General features: G+C 33.1%; 1 protein-coding gene across 8 annotated transcripts in view; it reads left to right on the top strand.

Annotated features, from left to right (window-relative positions):
* USP47 (ubiquitin specific peptidase 47) overlaps nucleotides 1-25,283 on the top strand; it is a 123,322-nt gene that overhangs the window by 71,127 nt on the left and 26,912 nt on the right. For 6 of the 8 annotated variants that reach the window (XM_055282411.2, XM_055282406.2, XM_063641987.1 and 3 more), the window contains 10 exons: nucleotides 7,146-7,241; nucleotides 7,332-7,484; nucleotides 9,690-9,857; nucleotides 16,310-16,441; nucleotides 16,903-16,979; nucleotides 17,559-17,614; nucleotides 19,884-19,996; nucleotides 20,718-20,822; nucleotides 23,166-23,373; nucleotides 25,139-25,254. In XM_055282411.2, coding sequence (XP_055138386.1) covers nucleotides 7,146-7,241; nucleotides 7,332-7,484; nucleotides 9,690-9,857; nucleotides 16,310-16,441; nucleotides 16,903-16,979; nucleotides 17,559-17,614; nucleotides 19,884-19,996; nucleotides 20,718-20,822; nucleotides 23,166-23,373; nucleotides 25,139-25,254 — 1,224 coding nt within the window. The remainder of the gene's footprint in view (nucleotides 1-7,145; nucleotides 7,242-7,331; nucleotides 7,485-9,689; nucleotides 9,858-16,309; nucleotides 16,442-16,902; nucleotides 16,980-17,558; nucleotides 17,615-19,883; nucleotides 19,997-20,717; nucleotides 20,823-23,165; nucleotides 23,374-25,138; nucleotides 25,255-25,283) is intronic. The other 2 variants (XM_063641989.1, XM_055282407.2) reach the window with 1 other exon arrangement.

Below are 25,283 nucleotides of genomic sequence, written 5' to 3'. Positions count from 1 at the left end.
CCAATTCTTTGAAAAGAACTCAATAGGAGTTAGATAATTTGAATAGCCCTGTAACTGTTAAGGTAATTACATTTATAATTTAAAACCTCTTGAAAAGGAAATCTCCAAATCTTGATTGTTTCACTGGATACTTGTATCAAACATTCGAAGAACAGTGAACACCAGATCTATACAATTTCCTTTCAAAAAAAAAAAAAGAAAAAAAGAGGAGGAAACCCATAGTCTTGTGACACTATTCTTACCTGATATTAAACCAAGACAGTTCTTAAAAAAAAAATATCCCTTATATGTTTAGTTGGGAAAATTCTTTCCAAAATATTAGCAAATGGAATTAAACAATTTATAAAAAGAATTATACATTGTGACTAAGTAGGATTGATTTCCGGGATTCAAGACTGGTCAGTATTTTAAAAATCAATGAGTATAATCTTCCATATTAACAGGCCAAAAAAGAAAACTCATATGATCATATCGATTTAGAAAAGGCGCTTAATAAAATTCAAAATTCACTTATAATAACTCAGATTATTAGGAATAGAGGGAAATTTCCTCAACTTGATTAAAAAATGTATCTAAAATATCTATAGCTAACATCATACTTCATGGTGAGAGACTGCTTTCTTCCTAGGGAATGGCAAGCTTGTCTAGGCAAGTATGTCTGCTCCTACCACTCCTTTTCAGCATGGTCCTAGAAGTCCTAGCCAACACAGTAAGGTAAGAAGAGGAAATGAAAAGCACTACTAAAGGAAGAAATAAAATTGTCTGTATTTTTAGGTAATATGATTATCTATGTAGAAAATCCCAAGGCTTGTACCAAAAGAAAAAAAAAAAAAAACCCTGAACTAATAGGTGAATTTAGCAAGATAGCAGGATAAAAATAACATAAAAAATAAATTATATTTCAAGATACTAACAATGAACATGTAGAAAGTGAAGTTTAAAATACAATACAATTTATAATTTTGCAAAAAGAAAAAAGATGGAAATCCAACAAAAAATGTACTGGACCTATGTGTTCAAAACTACAAAACTTTGAAAAGATTATGTTAAATAAGCTAGGACCAGAAAGACAGATATTACATGTTCTCATTTACATGTGGGAACTAAAAATAAAGCTGATCTCATGAAGGTAGAGAGTAGAATGATAGTTACCAGAGGCTGGGAACAGTGTGTTTGAGAGAGCGGGGATAAAGACAGGTTGGTTAATAGGTACAAACATACAGTTAGATAGAAGCAGTAAGTTCTAGTGTTTGAGAGCAGATTAGAGTGACTATAGTTAACAATATATTGTGTATTTCAAAATAGCTAGAAGATTTTAAATGTTCCCAATACAAAGAAATGGTAAATGTTCAAGGTGATGGATATCCCAAATACTTTGACTTGATTCTATGCATGTATCGAGTATCACATGTACTTCATAAATATTTACAGTATTGTGTCAAAAAAACTGAAAAGGATATTTAAGTAAATGGAGAAACATACTGTATTTATTAATTGGAAGATTCAATATAGTAAAGATAATTACATAGTCTTAATGCAGTTCCTGTCAAAGTCCAGCAAGATTTTTTGAGGACATATACAAGCTTATTCCAAAATGTATATGGAAGCCTAAGAAGCTAGAATAGCTAAGAGTTTTCAAAAATAAAAATAAAGTGGAAGTTACCAGTCTACGTGATTTGGGATGGAATACTACTTAGCCAAAAAGACTTATTATATGGCTGTAGTAATCAAGACTATGTGATATTGGCAGTGGGGTAGACAAATAGATCCGTGGAATAGAATAGAAAACCCAGAAATAGATCCACACAAATATGCCTAACTAATTATTGACTGAGACACAAAAGCAAGTCAATGGAGGAAAAATGGTGTTTCCAACAAATGGTGATGGAACAACTGGACATCCATATCACAAAAATAAACCTTGACTTAAATGACTTTATACAAAAACTAACTCAAAATTGGTCATAAACTTAAATGTAAAATGTAAGACTATATAACTTTTAGAAAAAGCTTAGGAGAAAGTCTTCCAGATCTGGGCTAAGCAAAGAGTTTTTAGATTTGCTATCAAAAGTACAGTCTACAAAAGGGACAATTAGCAAACATTAAAATTAAAAATATTTACTCTCTGAAAGCCCATATGATAAAGAGAAGCTCCAGACATATTTGCAAGCTGTCTGTCTGACATAGGACTCATATCTAGAGTATATAAAGTACTCTCAAAACATCAGTTTAGAAAAATTCATCTAGACAATTGGCAAAAGACATAACATTTCATTAAAGAGGATATACAAATGTCAAATACAGAAAAGATATTCAACATTGCTGGCTGTTAAGGAAATGCAAATTCAAACCATAATGAATATATTATTCTTTACCTGCCAGATGGCTACAAATAATGACAGCATGGAAAGCTGGTGACTATGTGGAGAAACTGTATCACACATACACTGCTGGTGGGAATGTGAAATGTTATGGGTAGTTTCTCATAAAATGACACGCAATTACCATAAACTCTAGCAATTGAACTCTTGGTCATTTATCCCAGAAAAATTGAAATTTATGTTTACATGAAAACCTGTGCACAAATATTTATTCCATCTTTGTTTTTAATATTCAAAACTGGAATCAGCCCATATCTGCTTCAATAAGTGAATGGTTTAACAAACTGTGGTTCATACAAACCATGAAATAGTACTCAGCAATAAAAAGGAACAAACTGTTAATAAACACAAAAACTTGAAGGAATATCCAGGGAATTATTCCAAGTGAAAAAAAGCCAGTCCCAAGAGGTTATTACATACTTTATGATTCCATTTATGTAATACTTTTGATATGACAACATTTTAGAACTGTGGGACAGAATAACTATTACCAGGTCTTATGGATTTGGTGGGAGCAGGGAGAGGAGAAGCAGATGGTTGTGGCTATAAGAGGGTGGCACAAGTTATCCTTGCATAGGAACTGTTCAGTCTCTTGACAGGCGTTGAATATATGAACCTCTACAGGTGATAGAATTGTATGGAACTTAATAGACACATATACACAGGCAAATGAGTGCACTAAAGCTGGAAAAATCTGAATTAGATAGGTGTATGAATTAGATAGGTTGGAGAACTAAGGATGCAAGAATTCTTTATGTTCTATCCTGAATTCTGCAAATTATACTGTAAAAGGATGTACAGGCTGGGCATGGTGGCTCACGCCTGTAATCCTAGCACTTTGGGAGGTCAAGGCAGAGGATTGCCTGAGCCCAGGAGTTTGAGAGCAGCCTGGGCAACATGGTGAGATCCTGTCTCAAATAAATAAATAAGTAGATGTGCAGAATTACATTTTGCATAATATATGGGGAGCAGTAAGATCTAGAATATGAAACTGTTGTCACTCTGGAATTATCAACATGGTACTCTGACTGAATTAAATATTCTCAAATGAGCAACACAAAACCTGGTATCCAAAAACTTAAGCAAAGAAATAGATTTAAAAAACAAAAACAATGCTGTAAGAAATGAAGTGGGAATTCATCAAATTCTGGAAAGAAACAGAAGAAAAAGACAAAAATATCTTAGAAGTGAAGAATAAATTACAAAATGCTCAAGAGAAAATAGAAGATCTAATGAAGGACATTGAATGGAAATGAGATTTTTGTAAAAGTAAAAAGGATCTCAGAAAAAAAAAATGTTGAAAGAGAAGACCAGCAAAGGGTGTCCAGCATAATTGGAGTCTGTGAAGAAGAAAAATAAAACAGTGGACCAGAACTAATAGATAAACTATAATTCAGAGAAACTTTCTGGGAATAAGGGAAATGTTAAGTCTAGCTTTTGAAGGACCTGGAATGATAAACTCTGAGATGTATTTTAGTAAACTATTAAAGATGAATTGAGGCCAGTTGCAGTGGCTCATGCCTGTAATTCCAGCATTTTGAGAGGCTGAGGCAGGAGGATCCCTTGAACCCAGGAGTTTGAGACCAATTTGGGCAGCATATTGAGACCATATCTCTACAAAAAAAATAAAAAAAGTTATCAGTGGTGGTGGCATGTGCCTGTGGTCTTAACTATTCAGGAAGCTGAGGTAAGAGAATTGCTTGAGCCAGGGATTTCAGAGCTGCAGTGAGCCAGCACACCACTGCACTCCAGCCTGGGTGGCAGAGCAAGACCTCATCTGAAAAAAAAGATGAATTGGGCTGGCATCACATTTCAGAAGAACAACCTGCAGATCCTGCCAACAGAGTAGCAATTTCCAGAAACTCAAGAAAGTACTAGCCAAGGATTTGATAGCCAGGCAAGTTTTTCTTAATTATGACAGCTATAAAAAGACAAGTTTGAATATTCAAGAACTCATTGGGTATTATATCCATGAGCCGTTGAGGGGTTCATTAGAGGGTGAGCTTAACCCAACCAAGAGATCACTGGGGCAGCTTCGGCAAAAAGAACTGTGAGCACTTACTATATTAAATTAAGGCCTGAATACAAGGGTGGGAACATGGGTAGCAGAATAGTATGAAATGTACATGTTAGACAAAGTACAAATAATACCACTTTTCAGAAGGAGGAGAGAAAGGGAAAGCAGAATAAGATCACAGACTGTTGTGTGGGTGGGGAATAAAGGAGATCATTTAAAACTGGCAGACACTGAAAGCTTAAGAAAGAGTAAACAGGGTGGGGGAAAAAGAGGTCCAAGGACACTAACAAAACTGTAAATGCAAAAGTAACTGTAGAATAAAATTACGAACCTTGCTAAACACCAAAAGAAAATGTAAAAAATGGCAAAGGAACACAATAAATATTACCTAACACACACAGTAATTACACAGTAGTGACTGAGATAGAACCAAGCATATCAGTCATATCAAATATGAGTGGGCTTAAATTGCCTATTAAAAAGATTTTCAAGTTGGTTCAGAAAGCAAACATTAAAATTTGGTTTAGGCAGGAATCTGTAAGTGGATGTTAAAATCAAGGGTGGAAGATTTGGTAAGGCTCAGGATTTTTGCATGGTCTCCAAGTATCTCCTTACGGATTGCTTATTAGCTGCGAGAGTAAAAATAGTAACTATATAGTAGAGAGACTGGACAATACCTTGACCAGATAATTAACGCTAATATCACCAAAGAGAAAGTTAGGTACATCATGGCCTGTGACTATGCTACCCTTAGAAGGGCATATCTTTGCTAATGTCATAGTAGCCTAGCAAGGAATTTTTAAATCTAATAATGAAGAACAAACCCAAATTGCAGAACATTTTATAAAATAAGTGGCCTCTGTTCTTCAAAAAATATCAGTGTTAGGAAAGAAAGGGAAACTCTGGAATGCCTCGAGATTAAAGGAATCTCAAGAGACCAAACAAAATCTGTGGCCTTGGGATAGATTGTGTACTAGATAGAGAGAAATACATTATTAAGGTAATTGACAGAATTGGAATATGGATGATGAAAGTACTTTATCAATATTAAATTTTCCAGAGTTTGATTACTGTTTGTGTAAGAATATCTTTATTCTTAAAAAGTCATATTGAAATTAAGAGGCAAAGCATGACGAGGTGTGAACCTACTCTCAAATGGCTAAAACAAAGATACATAATAATGTTGGGTTGGGCAAGAGAAAGCAAAATTGGCAAAAATGTTTAAAAGTTGATGAATATGAGTAAAGTATTTGAGAGTTCTCTGTTCTTTAAACTTTTCTCTAAGTTTTAATTTTTTTTAAAGATCTCTAGGTGTTAACTATAAGCCAGAGACCAATACACACACACACCAAAGTAGAATTTGAGTTACATAATTATCTCACTCTCCCTCTCCCCCATCCTTTTTTGAATATTGAGTTTTCACCAGTTCAAATTACCACTATTTGGAAAGCCTGACATTTAGTATCAGTCTGTGTTAAGCTATAGATGTAATTTCTTTAAAGCTTGTTTTTCTGTTATTTTTTATAGAACTTGCCTTTTTTCCCCCTAAAATATGCCTGAGAGGAAAAAAAAATTTTTTTCTAAATGTGTCATTTGACCACCAATAAAATGCGTGGTCATGTGGAAAAAACCCCAGCCGTTTGGTTTCTTCTCCACTTGTTTCCTTGTGTTCTGAGAACAAAATAGGGGATCAGATGGGTTTAGACACCTTTGAATATCTATGTCTTTTCTTACTTTTATCTTGTTCCAAAGTGAGCTCTATCAAACAATACGTGGACAGTAGTTTTCTAAGCTTTGCCAGCTGTTTTGCAACTATGACCATTAAGCTCCTTTATCTTTTGAGGAACAGCTTGTCCTATATCAAAAGAAAAATACTTGAAGATACTCTGTCTTAATGATTCCATTTCTATTAGTTTATGTGTAATATTATCAGTAGTTCTGCTTAGCCCATGTGTGAAGAAAAGAGAGAACATCAAATGAAATTTGAGATTATGCGTCCAATCTTATATGCTATATTAACTAATTTTTTAATTGTGAAAAACCAATTATTAAAATAAAAATTAACTTTATGCTACTGATTCTTTAACAGTATTTATATGAAGTTTCTTACTTCTGTTGTAATGCTGTATGGAGAAAAGAGAACCACATGGTTCTACCAAACTAACAATCCAGGATCCTCATTATACATTTCTAAATGGAGCAGTATCTCACACACACAGAGAAGGTTGCACAGTGTTTTTCAATCTTTATAACTAGTGCAGTGGCAGATTACTGACTCATCCTAACTATGGCGATTAAGGATGCTTACATGATTTTTAAGTGTATGAAAAGTGTGAATTCTTTAGAGAACATTTGATACTTACTGTACAGTTTTAAATGCTTCCCTTTATAAGAAGATTGAGATGATGCATGCAACTGCTTTTCTTAGAAGTGTGTAATTACTTTTTATCTAAGGACTGAGGATATTTTTAGAGATTATTTAGCCAAACACTGCAATGTAAAGTCAATGAAAATCAGGTTGAAATGACTGATACTGCAATACTAAGAAAGGCAAATCTTGTGTAGAATGAAATAATTTTTTTTGCTTAATTTTTATAGTGATAATATTATTTTACTGTTGATAATTTTCCTTGGTACGTTTTGAGTTCCTAAATTTCTAACCATTCTACTTATAACTGTTTTTATTCAGGATTTTGTCATTAATATAATATTTTAAGTAATTATAAAACAAATTTTTTTCTAACTAGGAAGAAGCATTGCATGCATTTATTCAGCCAGAGATTCTGGATGGCCCAAATCAATATTTTTGTGAACGTTGTAAGAAGAAGTGTGATGCACGGAAGGTAAATGCCATGTAGAGATTAATACTTAGGAATCTGAGATAATATTCCATATTCAATAGAGTCTCCCCCTTTTTGTTGTTTGTTTTTTAGGGCCTTCGGTTTTTGCATTTTCCTTATCTGCTGACCTTACAGCTGAAAAGATTCGATTTTGATTATACAACCATGCATAGGATTAAACTGAATGATCGAATGACATTTCCCGAGGAACTAGATATGAGTACATTTATTGATGTTGAAGATGAGGTAAATATTTGTTATTTTAAAGTATTTTTCATTAATCCACGTTAGTCAGTCATGTTTTTGAACGAGCTGTTTGAAGTAACAACACTAATGTCATTTAGACTGTCTTCTTGATGGAAACTTTTTCTTTATTTTCTAATGGGGAATTCAATAAAATGACTTACCTTTGTATAAGCTTTTCCTGACTGCATAAATTATATTTTAAATATTCTTGTTTGATCAGAGTAACTTATGATACTCTTTGAAAAGACAATAAGGAACTCAGCTTTGGAATTATTTCTTGAAGTTGAGTGATAATCTTATGTTTTATAATTTCGTCGTTATTGAAACCAGCCTGAAGGTAAGCCATACTCATGTTTCTGATCTATAATAAATGCAGACAATGCCTATGATGGAATGAATGAACCAGCTGAATAGCATGGGCTTAATTTCTTGTACTTACTATTTTGTATTTACTATTTTGTCTGTTTTCCTTTTTTAATTTTTTTAATTTGAAACTTTATTTAAATAATTTAAGCATGGGATTTGAAGTGACACGTGATGTAATGCTTATCAATTTCTCCCCACACTTTGGCCTTCCAAAATTCTCTGGTTCCTCTATCCTTGTTCAATGAAAGACTTACAATATTCCACTCTATTATTTTGGAAACTCTTCTGATTTTATTATGTGGAATACTTATAATCACTTAGGCTAATTATTTCAAAGTGATAAATCTTTATTCTCAGAATTACCCTGAAGCGTTTGTTTTTAAATGGAACTGATTACTATAGTTATAAAAAATGCCTTTTCCCAGGAGTTCAAAAATAATTTTAAACATTCACTAAGTTTTATTTAGTACTATTAAGTACTATGAGGCAGCTTGGTATAGAAGAGCACATGTTTTAGGCATAGCTAGATGTAGGTTCAAATTCTTGTCCTGCTACTTGCTAGCCTCTTGACCTTGGATAATTCATAAAACCTTTTGAGCCTCATTTCCAGATGCCTTAGATGAAGTAGCTGTTCATTGAATGGTAACTATGACCAATAACATTTTGAAAAGTTTAATTTAAAATAATGTCTCAGACAGTTGCGCTTAAGCTAGGAAATCTACCCAAAGTGTCCCAGACTTTCAGAGGAGACATAATCTTTGTAGGGTTTCTACTCAAATAGAGATCAGTAGTAGATTGGTCTTCTGAATATGCCTAATATATTTCTTACAAAGGAAAATTTTTTCCAAAGAAAGAAAACCTATATATGAAGCTCAGTAGAAACTTTCTAGAGAGTTCTAGGTTTAGTTCTTGGAATAAGAAATGTTTTGGCTCAGCTGAAGAAGTTTCAGGAATTATATCTCTTTGGACTAAGATTTATAGCTGGATTTCATCTCCATTTTTCCTTGAACCTAACCTTCTTGAGAGATGAAGACTGTATATTAGATGTAGTACCTACAACAGAGTTCCTGGCAAAAAGTTTGTGCTTATTGTGTATTGCTTGGTTTCACTCAAGAACTTCTGTGCAATGCCTTATACATGTCAAAAGCCTGCATCTTAGAAAATTCTCAAATTATTTAAATTAAAACATTTTTAGGGATGTATATAAAACGTTAAAGAGGGGAAAGGATTGTTTGGGGGTTTCTAACAAAGAGAATTCTTCAAATTAAATTTGTGTGAATGTGGTTTAAAAACCATAAAGTAGAAAAGTATAATGTGCTGTAACCATTGTATTTCTGCTTCCTGTAAAAATACTATAAAGTTCTTAAGGATGAATACAATGTCTTGTTTCCCTTTCTAATTATCTGTAATACCTAATGCACTGATAAACTGAGTTGAACTTTTTGTTCAAGAAAAGAAATTATATTCTTTCATGATTTGAGAACACCAGAAGCTCATTTTGGAGCTCAGCTTCTCTGATTTTGTGGATTTTGCTAAAAGAAATTATAATTTCAACCATTATGTTGTAACAGTAAACATAAATGAGGTTTAATAGAATTCTGAATCACCAATTTGTTGTATTAGAATTTTAAGGACATGATAGAAATGCTTTTAAAATATACTGTTGCTTGTTTAATTTTACTTAAGGTCTCACTTTTTAAGAGAAAATAAATGTACTTAAAGTAAAATATTTTTACTAATAAGTTGTATGAAAATATTAGCAGTATATAGGTACAAAGTTTTGTTGAACATATTTTCTCTGTATTTGGTTTATAACTAAGATAATTATGTCTTATTAAGAAATCTCCTCAGACTGAAAGTTGCACTGACAGTGGAGCAGAAAATGAAGGTAGTTGTCACAGTGATCAGATGAGCAATGATTTCTCCAATGATGATGGTGTTGATGAAGGAATCTGCCTTGAAACCAATAGTGGAACTGAAAAGATCTCAAAATCTGGACTTGAAAAGGTACCTTTTATAGTTTGTATTTTTTTAGTTGAAAGTGAGAATAATCTCTGACTTCCTATATAATTCTATAGCTGTTGTGACTGATAAAGTTCTCTTTAAAAGAAACTTAATTTTTGAAAGTTAAGACTTATCAAATATAGTTTTTTTTGTGCATATATATATGACTATAATTAAACTTCAGGAAAAACTGCTTACAGGTAGGAACATTAATTTTTGGGAGACCATAGTTTAACTGTCTAAGCAAGCTGGATGGTATAGAAAGGATGCCTAGTAGTCAAGAAACCAAGATTCTATTGCCACCTCTGCCTTTAAGGTTGCAGCAAGTGTCTATAAATTTTGTCTGAGTTTTCTTATATAGAAAAGTAAAATGTTGGATTAGTCATTGATTTTTAAAAGTCTGGCCATGGAACACTTTATGAGACAATAATAGATCTGATTTTTCTGAGTAGGGAAATGCCAAAGCCCCCAGCCTTTCTCCCCTGTCCTGCGATAGTCCTCAAGACACTTTGAAAAATGGTATAGTTCCGTGGATTATCGTTTGAAAACCACAGAATTGGATAATCTCTGGGATAGGATCTTGCCCCTGTGTCAATAACTTTAAGGGTTTTTTAGACCGGTTTTTTCCACATATATTCTGTTTTATCGAGGGAATGATTATAGATAAAATGTCTTGAGCATGGTGTGAATAATAAACCACTAATGTGAAGACTGATCACTAACTCAGGTATTACAGAGTCATTAAATATAGGGATTTTTAAGGCAATATTTAAAAATAGAGTTTTACTTTCATAAATCTGTTTTTAGACCAAGGCCATTCTTCTAATTATCACCACCACCCTTTACCTTTTAAAATTATCTGTTTCATTCAGGGCAGACAGTTGAGCAGGGATTGCTATGTAACGAATAATGTAATAAGTACATTGTAACTTAGTATAGAAACACGGCATTCTAGCAAGAGTTGGCAAACTATGGCTCAAAAGCCAAATCTGGGGCCTTGCCCGTGTTTTTACATACACTGTCGTTTCATCTGCGAATAAAGACAGTATTCTTCCTTTCCCATCTGCATGCCTTTTTCTTGTCTCACTGCACTCTGTGGGACTTCCAATGCAGTGTTGAATAGAGTGGTGAGGGAGAAAATCCTTACCTTGTTCCCAGTCTTCAGAGGAAAGCTTTCAGTTTCTTATCATTGAGTGTGATGTTGACTTTCAGTTTTTTATGTTCTTTTCCTACTTTGTTGAAAACTTTTATCATGAATAGGTATTGGATTTTTCCAGATTTTTTTTTCTATGTCAGTTGATATGATCATGTATGTAATTTTTCTTCTTCAGCCTGAATTACATAGATAGATTTTCATATGTTAAGCTGTCTTTGCATACCTGGAATGAATCCTGCTTTGTCATGGTGTGTATTTCTTTTTATACGTTGTTGATTTGATTTGCTAATATTTTGCAGAGGATTTTTGCATCTGTGTTCATGAGATTCATTGATCTGTAGTTTTCCTTTCTCATAGTGTCTGTATCTGCTTTTGGTGATATTGGGCTCATGTAATAAGTTAGGGAATGTTCCCTCTGCCTTTATTTTTGGAAGAGATTGTGGAGACTTGGTATTGTTTCTTAAATATTTGGTAGAATTCACCAGGGAAATTATCTGGGCCTGGTGCTTTCTTTTTTAGAAAGTGATTAATTATTGATTTAATTTCTATAATAGATATAGGGCTCTTCAGGTTACTTGTTTCTCCTTTGTGAGTTCTGGTGGTTTGTGATTTTTAAGAAGTTGGTCTATTTTATCTGTGTTATCAAACTTGGGGCATAGAGTTGTACGAAGTATTCTTTTATTGTCCTTTTAATTGTCCTTTAATGTCCTTTTAATGCAGGAATGAACCTTCTTTCATTTCGGATATTGGCAATTTGTGTCATCTTTTTAATCTTGGTTAGCCTAATTAGAGATTTACCAATTGTATTGGGGTTTTTTTCTTCCAAAGGACCAGCTTTTGGTTTTGTTCACTTTTTCTGTTGTTTTCCTATTTTCATTATTGATAAGGATTGCATTGAACCTATAGATCACTTTGTATAGTGTGGACATTTTAACAGTATTAAGTCTTCCAGTTCATGAACACAGGATGTCTTTCCATTTATTTGTGTCTTTAATTTCTTTCCTTGATGTTTTTTTGGTTTCGGTTTTGGGTTTTTTTTTTTTTTTTTTTTTTTTGGAGACGGAGTGTCACTCTGTCACCCAGGCTCCAGTGCGGTGGTGTGATCTCGGCTCACTGCAAGTTCCGCCTCCCAAGTTCATGCCATTCTCCTGCCTCAGCCTCCTGAGTAACTGGAGCTACAGGCACTGGCCACCATGCCCAGCTAATTTTTTTGTATTTTTAGTAGAGATGGGGTTTCACCATGTTAGCCATGATGGTCTTGATCTCCTGACCTCATGATCCACCCACCTCGGCCTCCCAAAGTGCTGGGATTACAGGCGTGAGCCACCGCACCCGGCCTCCTTGATGTTTTATGGTTTTTCAGTGTATGAGTCTTCTGCCTCCTTGGTTAAGTTTATTCCTAAGCATTTTATTCTCTTTGACACTATTGTAAATGGAATTGTTTTCTTAATTTTCTTTTTGGATTGTTAGTGTTAGTGTAACAATAAATTGTTAGTATTTAGAAATTTATGTGGAATCTTTATTTTCTACATACAACATTGTCATCTGTGAACAGAAATAATTTTTCTTCTTTCTTTCCTATTTGGATATCTTTTATTTCTTCTTGCCTGATTGCTCTGGCTAGGACTTCCAGTACTATGTTGAACAGAAGTGGTATGAATGGGCATCTTTGCTTTGTTCCCGATCTTAGAGGGAAAACTTTCAGTTTTTCACCATTTAATATGATGGTAGCTGTGGGGTTTTCATATAAGGCTTTCATTATGTTGAGGTAATTTCCCTCTATTCCTAGTTTGTTGAGTGTTTTTATCATGAAAGGATGTTTAATTTTGTCAGATGCTTTTTCTTTATCAATTGAAGTGATCCTGTGGTTTTGTTCTTCATTCTGTTAATGTAGTGTATTACATTGATCACTTAGTCATGCATGATGTATAGTCCTTTAATGTGTTACTGAATTTGGTTTGCTAGTATTTTGTTAAGGATTTATGCATGAATATTCATCAGAGATATTGTTCTATAGTTTTTAGTATCTTTGTCTAATTTTGGTATCAAAGTCATGCTGACCATATAGAATGAGTTTGGAAGTTTTTCTCGTTTTTACTTTTTCAGAAAGTTTGAGAAGGATTCGTGTTAATTCTTTAAATGTTTGATAAAATTCTCTAGCAAAGCAACCTGGTCCTGGGGTTTTCTTTGTTGGGAGGTTTTTGATTACTGATTTAATCTCCTTACTAGTTATAGATGTCTTCAGATTTTTTATGTCTTCTTGAGTCAGCCTTCATAAACTGTTATGTTTGTAGAAATTTATCCATTCCTTCTAGGGTATCCAATTTGTTGGCATATAATTTTTCAGTCTCTTATGATCCTTTTTATTTTTGTGGCTTCAGTATAATGTCTCCTCTTTCATTTCTGATTTTTGTTATTTGAGTCTTGTCTCTTTCTTAACCTAGCTAAGGGTTTGTAAACTTTGTTGATCTTTTCAAAAAGCCAGCTCTTAGTTTCATTTTTTTTTTCCTATTCTCTATTTCTGCTCTAATCTTTATTTCTTTCCTTCTGCTAACTCTGAGTCTAGTTCTTTCCTTCTTCTTCTTCTTCTTTTTTTTTTTTTTACATCCCTCCTCTCCAACTTAGTTTGTTCTTCTACTTCTGGTTCCTTGTGGTATAAAGTTAAGTTATTGATTCACGATGTCTTCTTTTTTTTTTAATGTAGGCGTTTACATCTATAAACTTTCCTCTTTTGTTTCATTGCAAAAGTTTTGGTATGTTATGTTTTTGTTTTCATTTGTCTCAAGATATTTTCTAATTTCCTTTGTGGTTTCTTCTTTGACCCATTGGTTGTTCAAGAGTGTGTTGTTTAAAACAACTTACATATATTTGTGAATTTTCCAGTTTTCCTTTTACTATTGATTTCTAGTTTCTCTCCATCACTTTTAAAGGATTATTTCTCTGGATATAGAATTCTAGGTTGGTGGTAATTTTTCTTTCAACACGAAATATTTCATTATACTCTTCTTGCTTGCGTGATTTATAATGAAAAATATGCTATAATTCTTATCCTTGTTCCTCTATAGGTAAGGTGTTTTTCCCCTCTGCCTCCCCTGAAGATTTTTTGTCTTTGGTTTTGTTCAGTTTGAACATGATATGCCTGAACATGGGAGTTTTTGTTTTTTTGTTGCTTTGGTTTTTGGTTTATTGGGCAGGGTGGGTATTTATTCTATTTAGTGTTGAGCTTCCAGGTCTGTTGCTTAGTGTTACCAGTTTTTGTAAATAAAGATTTATCAGAACACATTCACTCTGGTTGTTTACATATTATGTATGTCTGGTTTAGTACCATAATGACAGAGTTGAGTAGTTGCAACAGAAACCGTATGGCCCAGAAAGCCTAAAATATTCACTCTTTGACCCTTGCATTAGTGGGCCAAATGATCTAGATTTTAGTTCTTACTTTGCCATTAATAAACTGTATCACTTCGGACAAATCATTTAATCTGTGTGCCTTTCAGTTGCTACATTTTGGAGGAATTTGGACTAGATGCTTTCTGTTCTACCCAGATCTAGAAATTTGTAATTCTGTTTGCTAGTACCATGTTTGAAGATGTATCCCCTTTTAATTAAGAGTAATGTATTGCTTTGTTAAATAGTAGTAAAAGAGAAGAAAATGTTAGGACACGTTTTTAAGTAATTTTATTTACAGATTATCATGCTACATTTGGATGAAGGCACTTTACTTTCCTTCCTACTTTTTGGCAATGTATTTGTGATTTGAAACTAAAATTATTGCATTTGAGAACCCTTACTCTGTCATGACTGTATTATCTTTGCTTTAAAATAGATATATACAATTCTAATTTGGAAGGCGATTCAGTCTTCTGAATATATCACCATTATTGTCATCTAGAAGTTGCTACTATTAGAATTTTCCAGGAAGATAATTATGTTGGCTTTGATCATTATGATGAAACTTAAAAAATGTATAGCTGTTGGTTGGCAGGCTTTTTCTGTGTTTATTTTTTTTCTAAATGGGGAGACTGCTTATGATAAGATATTGTTCATATCATTCAGTGATATCAAAATTTTGTCTAGTGTATTTACTACATTCAAAGCATTTTAATAACATGGGGTTACCACATTTCATAAGTTGTTCAATGCTTTAAACACATTTTGGATTGCAAATAAATTCTGAAACTTCCTCCCTATCACCACTGTAATTAATTTTAGTTTTAGCAATAAAATTTGTACCACATAAACAAGTTTTCAGACATTTTCAAAATTTGTTCTAGAAATTTCACTAACAACATATTGTGGTCAGTTTAAAGTTATTTTAAGATAAATTAGAATTTCTTGAAAGTTATAGAAGGCTCTACAATGCTTTTTAGGCAAAGAATAAAGAACAGAAACCCTAGTACTGTAGAAAAGTAAATAAAATAAAGCTTGTCTGTCATAAACTGGGAATCTTCTGATGTCAAATTGCCTTTTTAACCTCCTTCTCTGTTTCTGTCTTCCTACCTGTTCTTTTTTTGTGATAGAGTTACTGGTCTGCAGAGTCTCCAGTAGCTCACACTGTCTTAGGAGTTTTGAAGTGCATGGGCTTCTGAAAGAAAAGATTGTCTTAAATATAAAAATAAGTCATTATAAATGACCTCTTTTTTTTAAACAAGTTGCCTCTTTTCTCGATTTTCTTCCACAAATACTTAAGTTTGCCTAAAACAATCTTTAGTTCCAAACTTTAAAGAATTGTTTGCAGAACAGGAAGCTAAAGAAATAATTTTAATTTATTGTAGATATAGTATAATTCAGGATTCATTCTTAATATAAGAGAGAACAAATCAGTAGATCATGATATCACAGATAATACATAAATACATTAGAAGATGTTCCAAATAATTATATTCCTCAGCTCTTTTGTAAAGGAAATAGAATTTGAATAAGCAACAGTATGTTACTTCGGATTTTTTTTATCGACTGTGCATTTTAGAACAGCATTGTAATTAGCATCTGCTTCTGAAATTTTAGACTATTATTTAATTTTTACATATGTAAGTTTATATTTACAGATATGTGTGGTTTCAAAGGTTATAGCATAATTAAAATGTGAAAGAGTGCACTGATGAAACTTGTGTAACTTGTGGTATATACAGTTATTTGATAACTTGCCATTTTTGTTTTATCTTAGGGGAAAGTTGACCTATAATATATAGGACAACTAACCATGTTACTTCTCTATGTGTTAACAGAGAATAGGAAATACACAAATAAGGGTTGCGTTTTTCTTCTCCTCTGAGTTACTTTTATTTTTTCCCCTTAGAATTCCTTGATCTATGAACTTTTCTCTGTTATGGTTCATTCTGGGAGCGCTGCTGGTGGTCATTATTATGCATGTATAAAGTCATTCAGTGATGAGCAGTGGTACAGCTTCAATGATCAACATGTCAGCAGGGTAAGGAGGTGTCCTTTGAGGTTATTACTCTGAAAGGTGGGAGTAAGGATGTTTCTAAACAACAGTAAGGTTTATTAAGAATGAGTGAACCTGTCTAGTGATACATCTTAAGACCCATATCAGATCTGTCTTTAATTTCTTGCCTTTGTTTATTATTTCTTTGTTTTGCTTTGTTTTGTTTGGGGCTTGCTGAATACCTCCAGAGATAGACTACCAATTTTCCTCTGGGCCTGAGCCTTCATAGGTGCTACTTGTGCTTCACGTGTGATTAGGAAAGCTAGAACTGACTGGCTGGTAAGCAGCCGCTGATTATGATTAAATTTTGTGAATTGGTAGCTGTGTGAGCAATCATGAAGGTCTTTGATAGCATTTAACTCTGAGGCTAAAGATTGAGTTACATATTGACATTAATGTGATAGTGTTATAGAATTTGCAAAAAAAATCATGTAACACATTTTCAGATAACACAAGAGGACATTAAGAAAACACATGGGGGATCTTCAGGAAGCAGAGGATATTATTCCAGTGCTTTCGCAAGGTAAACAATTTCCTAATTTTCAGTGTTTAAAAGTTAGAATTAATTATAGCTTCTCAGTGTTTTTTGTCATCAAAGATTTAACCAAGGGATTGACAAACTACAACCCATGAGCCAAATCCAACCTGCCTCCATATTTTGGAAATAAAGTTTGAACACTGACATAGCCATTTGTTTCTATATTATGTGTTAATGCTTTTACACCATAATAACATAGTTGAGTAGTTGCAGCACAGACCATATGGCCTGCAAAGCCTATGATTTTTACTATTTGGTCCTTGCTGGAAAAAACTTGCTGGGCCCTGACTTAACTGTTGTATGTAGACATTCCAATACACAGTTTTGTTAAAGACTTTACTGTATTACCAAGAGGAGATACGGAATCTTCTCTAAATGTGATAAGAGGAAACAGATTTTCTTCTTATCTGGAATGTTTTAAATCTCAGTATGTCTGTGAACAGTGGCATGATTTTCTAATTGTTTTTTTAAAAATTACAATTTAAAGTAAATATTTCATGCTTAGAAGTGGAATTTTTATAATCTATTTTTTGTCCCTATTAATCTTTTTTATGTTTCTACTAGTTCCACAAATGCATATATGCTGATCTATAGACTGAAGGATCCAGCCAGAAATGCAAGTATGTTTACCTACAGTTATTTGATTTTAATTTGTGTTACAAACTAATTTCTTTTGTAAGTTTGCAAACCCAGATAACTACTTTTAAATGATGGATAATTAAGTTGTTTTATGCCTGGAAGAATTATTTACAAAGACTGTTACAAAATAATACCAAATGGTAAGGACCTTGAAAAAATGTTGTTGAATTATTTTTTAATATATGAAGAGACAAAACTACATTAAATAAATTGAATGTCTATTAGTAGTAAGATTATATTATGTGCAGTCTGATGTAGGGATGATAACATGTTTGGAATTACTGCTTTTAAAATATTGCAGTGTTTGTTTTTTCTTGCTAATTCTGACTCAGGCTGTATTACAAATATATAGGGGGGTGTGTACAGATTACATATACAGGTTATGTGTTTGCTCATAGTCTTTTCATAATTAAAAAAATGTAATCACAATCTTTGATTTCAGTATATTTCCTTTATTTAGACACTACCATTGCTATTAGTAAATCTGTTTCAAGCATTATGTTTTTATTCACATTTTTGTAAACCCTCATTAGATGGTGAATTCAGTTGGTACAAGGCTGAGGACTTACTTATCTTTTCACATAAAGTATATTCTAGGATCTGTCATATAGTAACGTTCAATAATTTACTATGGAATTAATGAAAAAATAAATGGAAATTATAATAAGTCATTTCAGAACAGAGATTTGAGAGCAGAAGTAATCATTTGTACTGTATTATAAAGAAACTACCCCAAAGAGTAAGCTGACCCAGGTCATAGCTATCTGGAAGCAGAGCCAGTATTGTAATTCATGTCCTTCACATGGACCCAACCTTCCAATAGTGCAATAACTCAGCCTTCTTTTACTCCCCCAACTCTAGTTTTGTTATAAAGCACCAGAGGGCGCTGTATGATATGATATGGAATATTTTTTAAATTAGATTTCTTTCCTAGAAGCAAGAGCTTTTACCTTTTACGGACACATGCTATTTTTGATAAAAAATTTTTTCCCTTTTTAATGCCAAATAATCGTTGGCTTTATTAAATGGTGTCATAATTTGATATTGTCCCTTTGAATACTTTGAGTTACATATGAAGTTGTAATTATTAAGAAAAACTTTCATAAAAATGATTGATTATATCTCAGTCTATAGTAATGATTTTTTACATATGCTTTTTCTTTTAACTGTTTAAAAGTACCCTCACAAATTATACCAGGTTGTCCTCGCATTGCTATAAAGAAATACCGAAAACTGAGTAATTTATAAAGAAAAGAAGTTTAATTGTCTCACAGTTCTGCAGGCTTTGCAGGAAGCATGATGCTAGCATCTGCTCAGCTTCTCATGAAGCCTCAGGGAGCTTTCAGTCATGTCAGAAGGCAATATGGGAGCAGGCATTTCACATGGCAAAAGCAGGAGCAAGCAAGTTCCGGGGTTGGGGGAGGGGTGCCACACAATTTTAAATGACCAGAACTCATGAGAACCCAGTATCGCAAAGACAGCACCAAGCCATGAGGGATCCACCCTCATGACCCAGACATCTCCCACCAGGCCCCACCTCCAGTGTGGGGGATTACAATTCAACATGAGATTTGGGCGAGGACAAATGTCCAAACTATATCACAAATAATCATCACTTTTTGTATTCAAATGAATCTTGACCATATAGAGAGGGAGAAATCTAATAGATGAAGGTGTCAGTTTTATGACTGCATTCTTTGGTTAGGAGGCAGCTAAAGACTGCTTTGAGAACACGGGAAAGATAGTAGTAAACAAATAGGTAGTACTCAGTAGAAGCAACAGCAGCAGCATTTATTAAGTTTTATTGTATCTCAGGTAGTAACTTTATGGGGTAGATGATATTAATAAGCTGAAGAGACCTACATTTGGAGAAGTAAACTTGCCCAAGGTCACATAGTTTGATGGGGATGGCATGATTTGAAGTCAGAAATTATTTTATTTTCAAGTTGCAGAGAATTTTTTCATTCTAAAATATTAATCCACATACTGGAGTTGTTCTGGAGCCAAGAGCCATTTTGAATAAATACATGGCTCTTTAAGATATGAGACCTAACCATGTGTCCCTGTTAACTATCTCTTAACCCTTTTCTGGACGAAGCTTGTATTCCAAGTTGAGAGAAGGATGTAATGGAGATATATCTCTGTGAGTGCTATAGTAGAAGTATATACCATGAGAGCATAGTGAAGCAGGGTGAATAAAGGCAGCTCAGTTTCAGTGACACTGTTTTATCCTGTTTTTATTACTAATAGAATTTCTAGAAGTGGATGAATACCCAGAACATATTAAAAACTTGGTGCAGAAAGAGAGAGAGTTGGAAGAACAAGAAAAGAGACAACGAGAAATTGAGCGCAATACATGCAAGGTTGAATTCCATCATTTTATTTTTAATTGAAAGTGCTATTTTTAAGTTTGCTTAACTGCAATTCTAATGACTAACTCATTGGGTTGATTCTGAGACAATTATGCTATCATGATCATTGAACAATGTAACCAACTATGCTATAAAGGTAAAATTTGATTTGATTTGATGTGTAAAAACCCAGTAACATGTAGTGACGGTGCTCAGTGCTGGTGAAGCCACAGTTGAGGTAGACACATTCTCTTATCCTACTAAAAGAAAATAAATCCATAAAAACTGGATAGAAATTGAGTAGTATTTATCAAGAGCCTTAAGCAAAATCGTATTTTTATATAATTTCTCTTATGGAATTATTACCTAATGACATAATCATAATTACTGTAATAATCTTGATTACAGGGATATTCATTATAGCATTTTCCAAATTAGGGAAAAATTTGAAACAACACAAATGTATATTGGTAGGGGAATGATTACATAAATATGATACATGCTTATAAGGAAACATACAGTTGTTAAAATTAATGTTTTTGAATTTTTGTATGGTGTGAGACATAATCGGTGTCAATTACTAAGTGAGAAAGGATAGAAGAAAGAATGATCTCAATTATGTTCTTTTAAAAAATTGCAGTATTTTGACAATTAGGAATAAATACTATCTATGGAAGAATTGAACTTTGACTCTGGAACTGCAGAGTTGATGATGATATTTTACATTTTCTAGATAAAATTATTCTGTTTGCATCCTACAAAACAAGTAATGATGGAAAATAAATTGGAGGTTCATAAGGATAAGACATTAAAGGAAGCAGTAGAAATGGCTTATAAGGTATGTTTAATTGCATCATTGGCATTTACTTACTAATACAACAGTATTAACATAATTTCCCAAGTTTTTATAATGGATAATAGTTATATAAACACTGGCAGTAACCTTGGTAACCAGTTAATTTATCTCTTACCGAGTATATTTATACCTCTCCTTTGGAGCATAGTCAGTTGATTTTGAAAATTTTCTCCCTCTGGAAGCCATTTAAACTTTCTAGATCCCAGAATTAAAATTAGGAACAGAATGTTTATTTGCTCTTTCTATTCATTTAACATACATTTCATGAGTGTTTACTGTATGAAACATTAGAGATATTAGAGTGAATAAGACAACATGAGGTGTTAGAGATACCAAAGTGAACAAGACGTGGTCACTGCCTTCATGGAGTTTACAATCTATTGGAAAGAACAGATAAAACGTACTTAAACGTCACAATTTGCAATTATTTTATTATTTAGATGCTATAAATACATTACTAGTAAATTGAGAAAATTTATTTTGAAACTTTAACCATGAGAAAGGGAGACAGCGATGCAAAAAGTTGAGGAAGAATATACTGGTCCATAGTCAGATGCATGACCCATTCCATCACTGGCCCATGCTCAAGGAAGAATATTCTAAGTAGAGTGAACAGCACATGCAAAAGTGCTGAGGTGAGGAGATGCTTGGCACGTTTAAGAAACTGAAGAAAGGAGCCATATGTTTAGATTGTTTTGAGTGAGCACAGAGTACCATAAAATGAAATTAGAGATTTTGTGAAATAGAAGTTCACATTTTGTTCTCTAAGAGTAGTGGAAAGTTATTAATGAGGTTTGAAAGGCAAATGGGGTCATACTGTTTCACCAGATCATTCTAAATGTCATTTATGATACTTAACAAATTAAAGTTTTCCCCTTTCCATATAAGCAGTAACAGAATGACTGAAATTAAACAGTCATTACCTAGAGAAAAAATTGCGTACTACATCATTTTGTGTGTAATTGTACATGGAACCAATAAAATAACTAAAAATAACACACAAGATAGCTGACATTGTTTCTCAAAGTGTGATCCAGTGCAATCTGCACCAGAGTCACATTCTTATTAAAAATGCTAATTGCTGCAGATGAATCAGAATTTCTCTGTTGGAGCCCGGAAATAGGCATTTTAACACATATCTCAGGTGATTCTTAGGCATAGTCAAGTTTGAGAATCACTTATATTATACATCTGGTCCTACATAGCACTTATCAGTATTGAAATTTTACATTTAATTGTTTGACTATTTTAATTAATATTACTGCCCCTCACTAGACTATAAGCACATACAAGTGCAAAAACCATTCTGGTTTTGCTCACAGTTTTATTTTTAGTACTCTTCCCTGGTATCTAGAAAAGTCAAAATTGGTTGGGTATGTTGAATGGATAAATGAATGAACAAACATTAAGATGGATGGATGGCTCTGGATTTGCCTCATTTTGGTAAAAATTCTTTAAATATAATGGTGGACTGCAAGCATTAGTATTTGAAAATAGGAAGTAAAAGTTTGCAAATAAAAAGAAACAAATAGAAGAGAGAAATAAGTCAATCTTATATGCCAAAAATAGAGCTTCATTGTTGGGGATGGGAGTGGGGAGGAGTAGAGATCAATGGGGATACGCTGAGGCTTACAAGTCCTTCTTGAAAATCATAATCACAACCTTAAATGAACATTGAATACTTCTAAGCAATCCTACTATGTTTCTCTAGGAGGCTTATTTCCTATCAAGAGAGTTGTTGCAACCAGGGTATGTCATCTATTAGTGACATAAGCTATAAGGAAATTTTATGATAGAAATTCCTATACCATGAGCTTTAAGTATTCTGGAGGCTAATATTGAAAGGGGCTATCATAGAAGCCAAACCCTTTGGGATGGCTTTATGAGACATGCTGTCCTCCTGTACTTAGATTGTTACGAGATACATGAATTATCAATTCTACTCCAGGTTGGATTAAGAAAACAAAAGATGCATATTCTAGTTGGCTGTTTAGTTGTTTTCCTCTGTGTTTCCAGCTTAGTTGATTACGAACAATAGTTACAATGCATTAATTTTGTTTCTACACCTAAAGTTTATGGTGTTAACTTTTTAAAAAATAAAAAATGTATTTAGTACATGCTTTATATGATTTGAGGGATAATGAAACATAATTATTTAAAAATAACATTTAAGTTGTTGCCTGTAACTTTGATGTCTTTGATGCAAATCATAAATGTGTGGATTTTGTTAGGGCCTATTGTAGTGTTATTCCCCAACAGACGAAAACACTGTTTATTTATATATGTATATATATTTTTTCTTTCTGGGGGATTACTTTCTTTTAGATGATGGATTTAGAAGAGGTAATACCCCTGGATTGCTGTCGCCTTGTTAAATATGATGAGTTTCATGATTATCTAGAACGGTCATATGAAGGAGAAGAAGATACACCAATGGGGCTTCTACTAGGTGGCGTCAAGTCAACCTATATGTTTGATCTGCTGTTGGAGACGAGAAAGCCTGATCAGGTTTTCCAATCTTATAAACCTGGAGGTGAGCAATTTTACACTATTTTTAGTTGTTCTGTACTTGAAATTTTCATGAGAAAGTTTTTTTTTATTGTAGAAATGAACATAATTTAAATTTTGTATATGGTCTTAAAATGTAGAATAATTTTGACAGGTTGAGAAGTACTCAGCAACAGCTTGGAATTAAGTTCTAGATTACTTGCAAAGAGTTGTATACATAATTTTAAAAACAACAAAAATAACAAAACTTCCAGCTTACTGTCTTCAGTGGGTTTTTTCTTCTCCAGTGTGTAGTACTGAATCATTCTGGATGCTGTCAATCCCTAAAGTTATCAATTGCTCTCTTAGGAAGATCTCTCTTTCTCTTTCTCTCTCTTTCTCTTTATGGAGAAGACCTTGGTCCAAAAAAGTGTATTCCCATAAAGTCTCAGAAGTAGAGGCTGTTGTTCAGGTCTTCTTTGGAAGGGTGAATTCATTATCCCATCACTGTCAGCATTTACAATTTTTCGTCATCCTCTCTATTTCTACAGGTCCCAGGGACTTCATCTTTTCTTTCTTCATTAAATCTATCACATTCACTCAACACATTGAGTTTATTTTATTTTTTTTTCTTTGAGACTGCTTAGGAAAACCAAAATATCATGCCCCTAGTTTTCCCAGAGACAGCTTCCCTATAGACAGTTACATGGTCTGTTTGTGTCGAGTTTTCTATAATTACTATATGTAAATTGTAACAAATAGAAGAAAAGCAAAATGTTTATATAATTTTACAAAATCCATACTGTTGTGTCTTGGCACTAACTCCTTTGCATCAGCAGTTAGTCAGAATTAGGTTCTCTGTGTTTTTTCCCTAAAAGTTGAACTTACAAAACTTTATTCTGCCCTTTAGAAATAATATTCCTCTGTGGATCCTGTATATCTCTTTTTTAAATGAAAGCCTCTGTTTACAGAGTAGGTTAGATGTAGTATTCTTTCAAGGAGTCTACCTCTCTTAAGTGGGAAAATTTTATTTCTGGAAACCTTATGATGCCTACTTCGACTTCTGAGACTCTACCCTATCTATAAAGAGTCCCTTAAGGACATTTCCTTGCTTTTTTTTTTTTTTTTTTTTTGCTAGACAGGAAAAAGAATGATTAGGATATAACATGAGTCAGCAGTGATACCACTTATTTGAAAGAGAACTCTAAATGCAAGTGTGGATTGTAAGACTTATAAAGTAGTCTTTATTCATTAATAATCAAGATCTTAGAATATTTTGTCAAATTTAGATTAACAACATAGGGAAAAAACTGAGGATTGACATAAAACATGAGGTTAAAACAGATACAGAATAACTGTGTGTTAAATACAGTGTTTGAAGATCATTTATTTTTCAAGTGATTAAGAGTTTGGTTATAAACATAACCTTCTGAAAACAGAAGAGAATGGGATTAAATTTCAATATAAAGGATTTAAGTGAGAAAACAAAGGCATAATCAGAACAGTTTTTGTGTGGTATTTTCCTTGGGATATAGAAAATATTATTTTGAGGATAAGAAGTCTTTGATGATGAACAAGGTCTTGAGTGGCTTAATAAGGGGTTTGTTCAAAGGCAAGCCAGGAGTGCTATGTCACCTTTAATATTTGTTTTGCAGTAACTGGTGATTTATATTTATTCAGTGTTGTTGTTTTCATCTGTACTTGGAAGTTTGGATTTGTCATCTATTAGAAACACATTAAGAATGCATTACTCATGTGAAATACATTAAAAAATAACTTCCAATTATGTGTTTATGTCTTCAAATTAACAGAAGTGATGGTGAAAGTTCATGTTGTTGATCTAAAGGCAGAATCTGTAGCTGCTCCTATAACTGTTCGTGCTTACTTAAATCAGACAGTTACAGAGTTCAAACAACTGATTTCAAAGGTAAGTTTTAAAAGGGGTCTGTAAATAAA

The sequence above is a fragment of the Symphalangus syndactylus genome, chromosome 6 (genome assembly GCF_028878055.3).
Source record: "Symphalangus syndactylus isolate Jambi chromosome 6, NHGRI_mSymSyn1-v2.1_pri, whole genome shotgun sequence".
NCBI classification, from domain to species: domain Eukaryota; kingdom Metazoa; phylum Chordata; class Mammalia; order Primates; family Hylobatidae; genus Symphalangus; species Symphalangus syndactylus.
The sequence above is the reverse complement of the archived record's forward strand: the minus strand, read 5'-3'. Positions and strand labels throughout refer to the sequence as shown.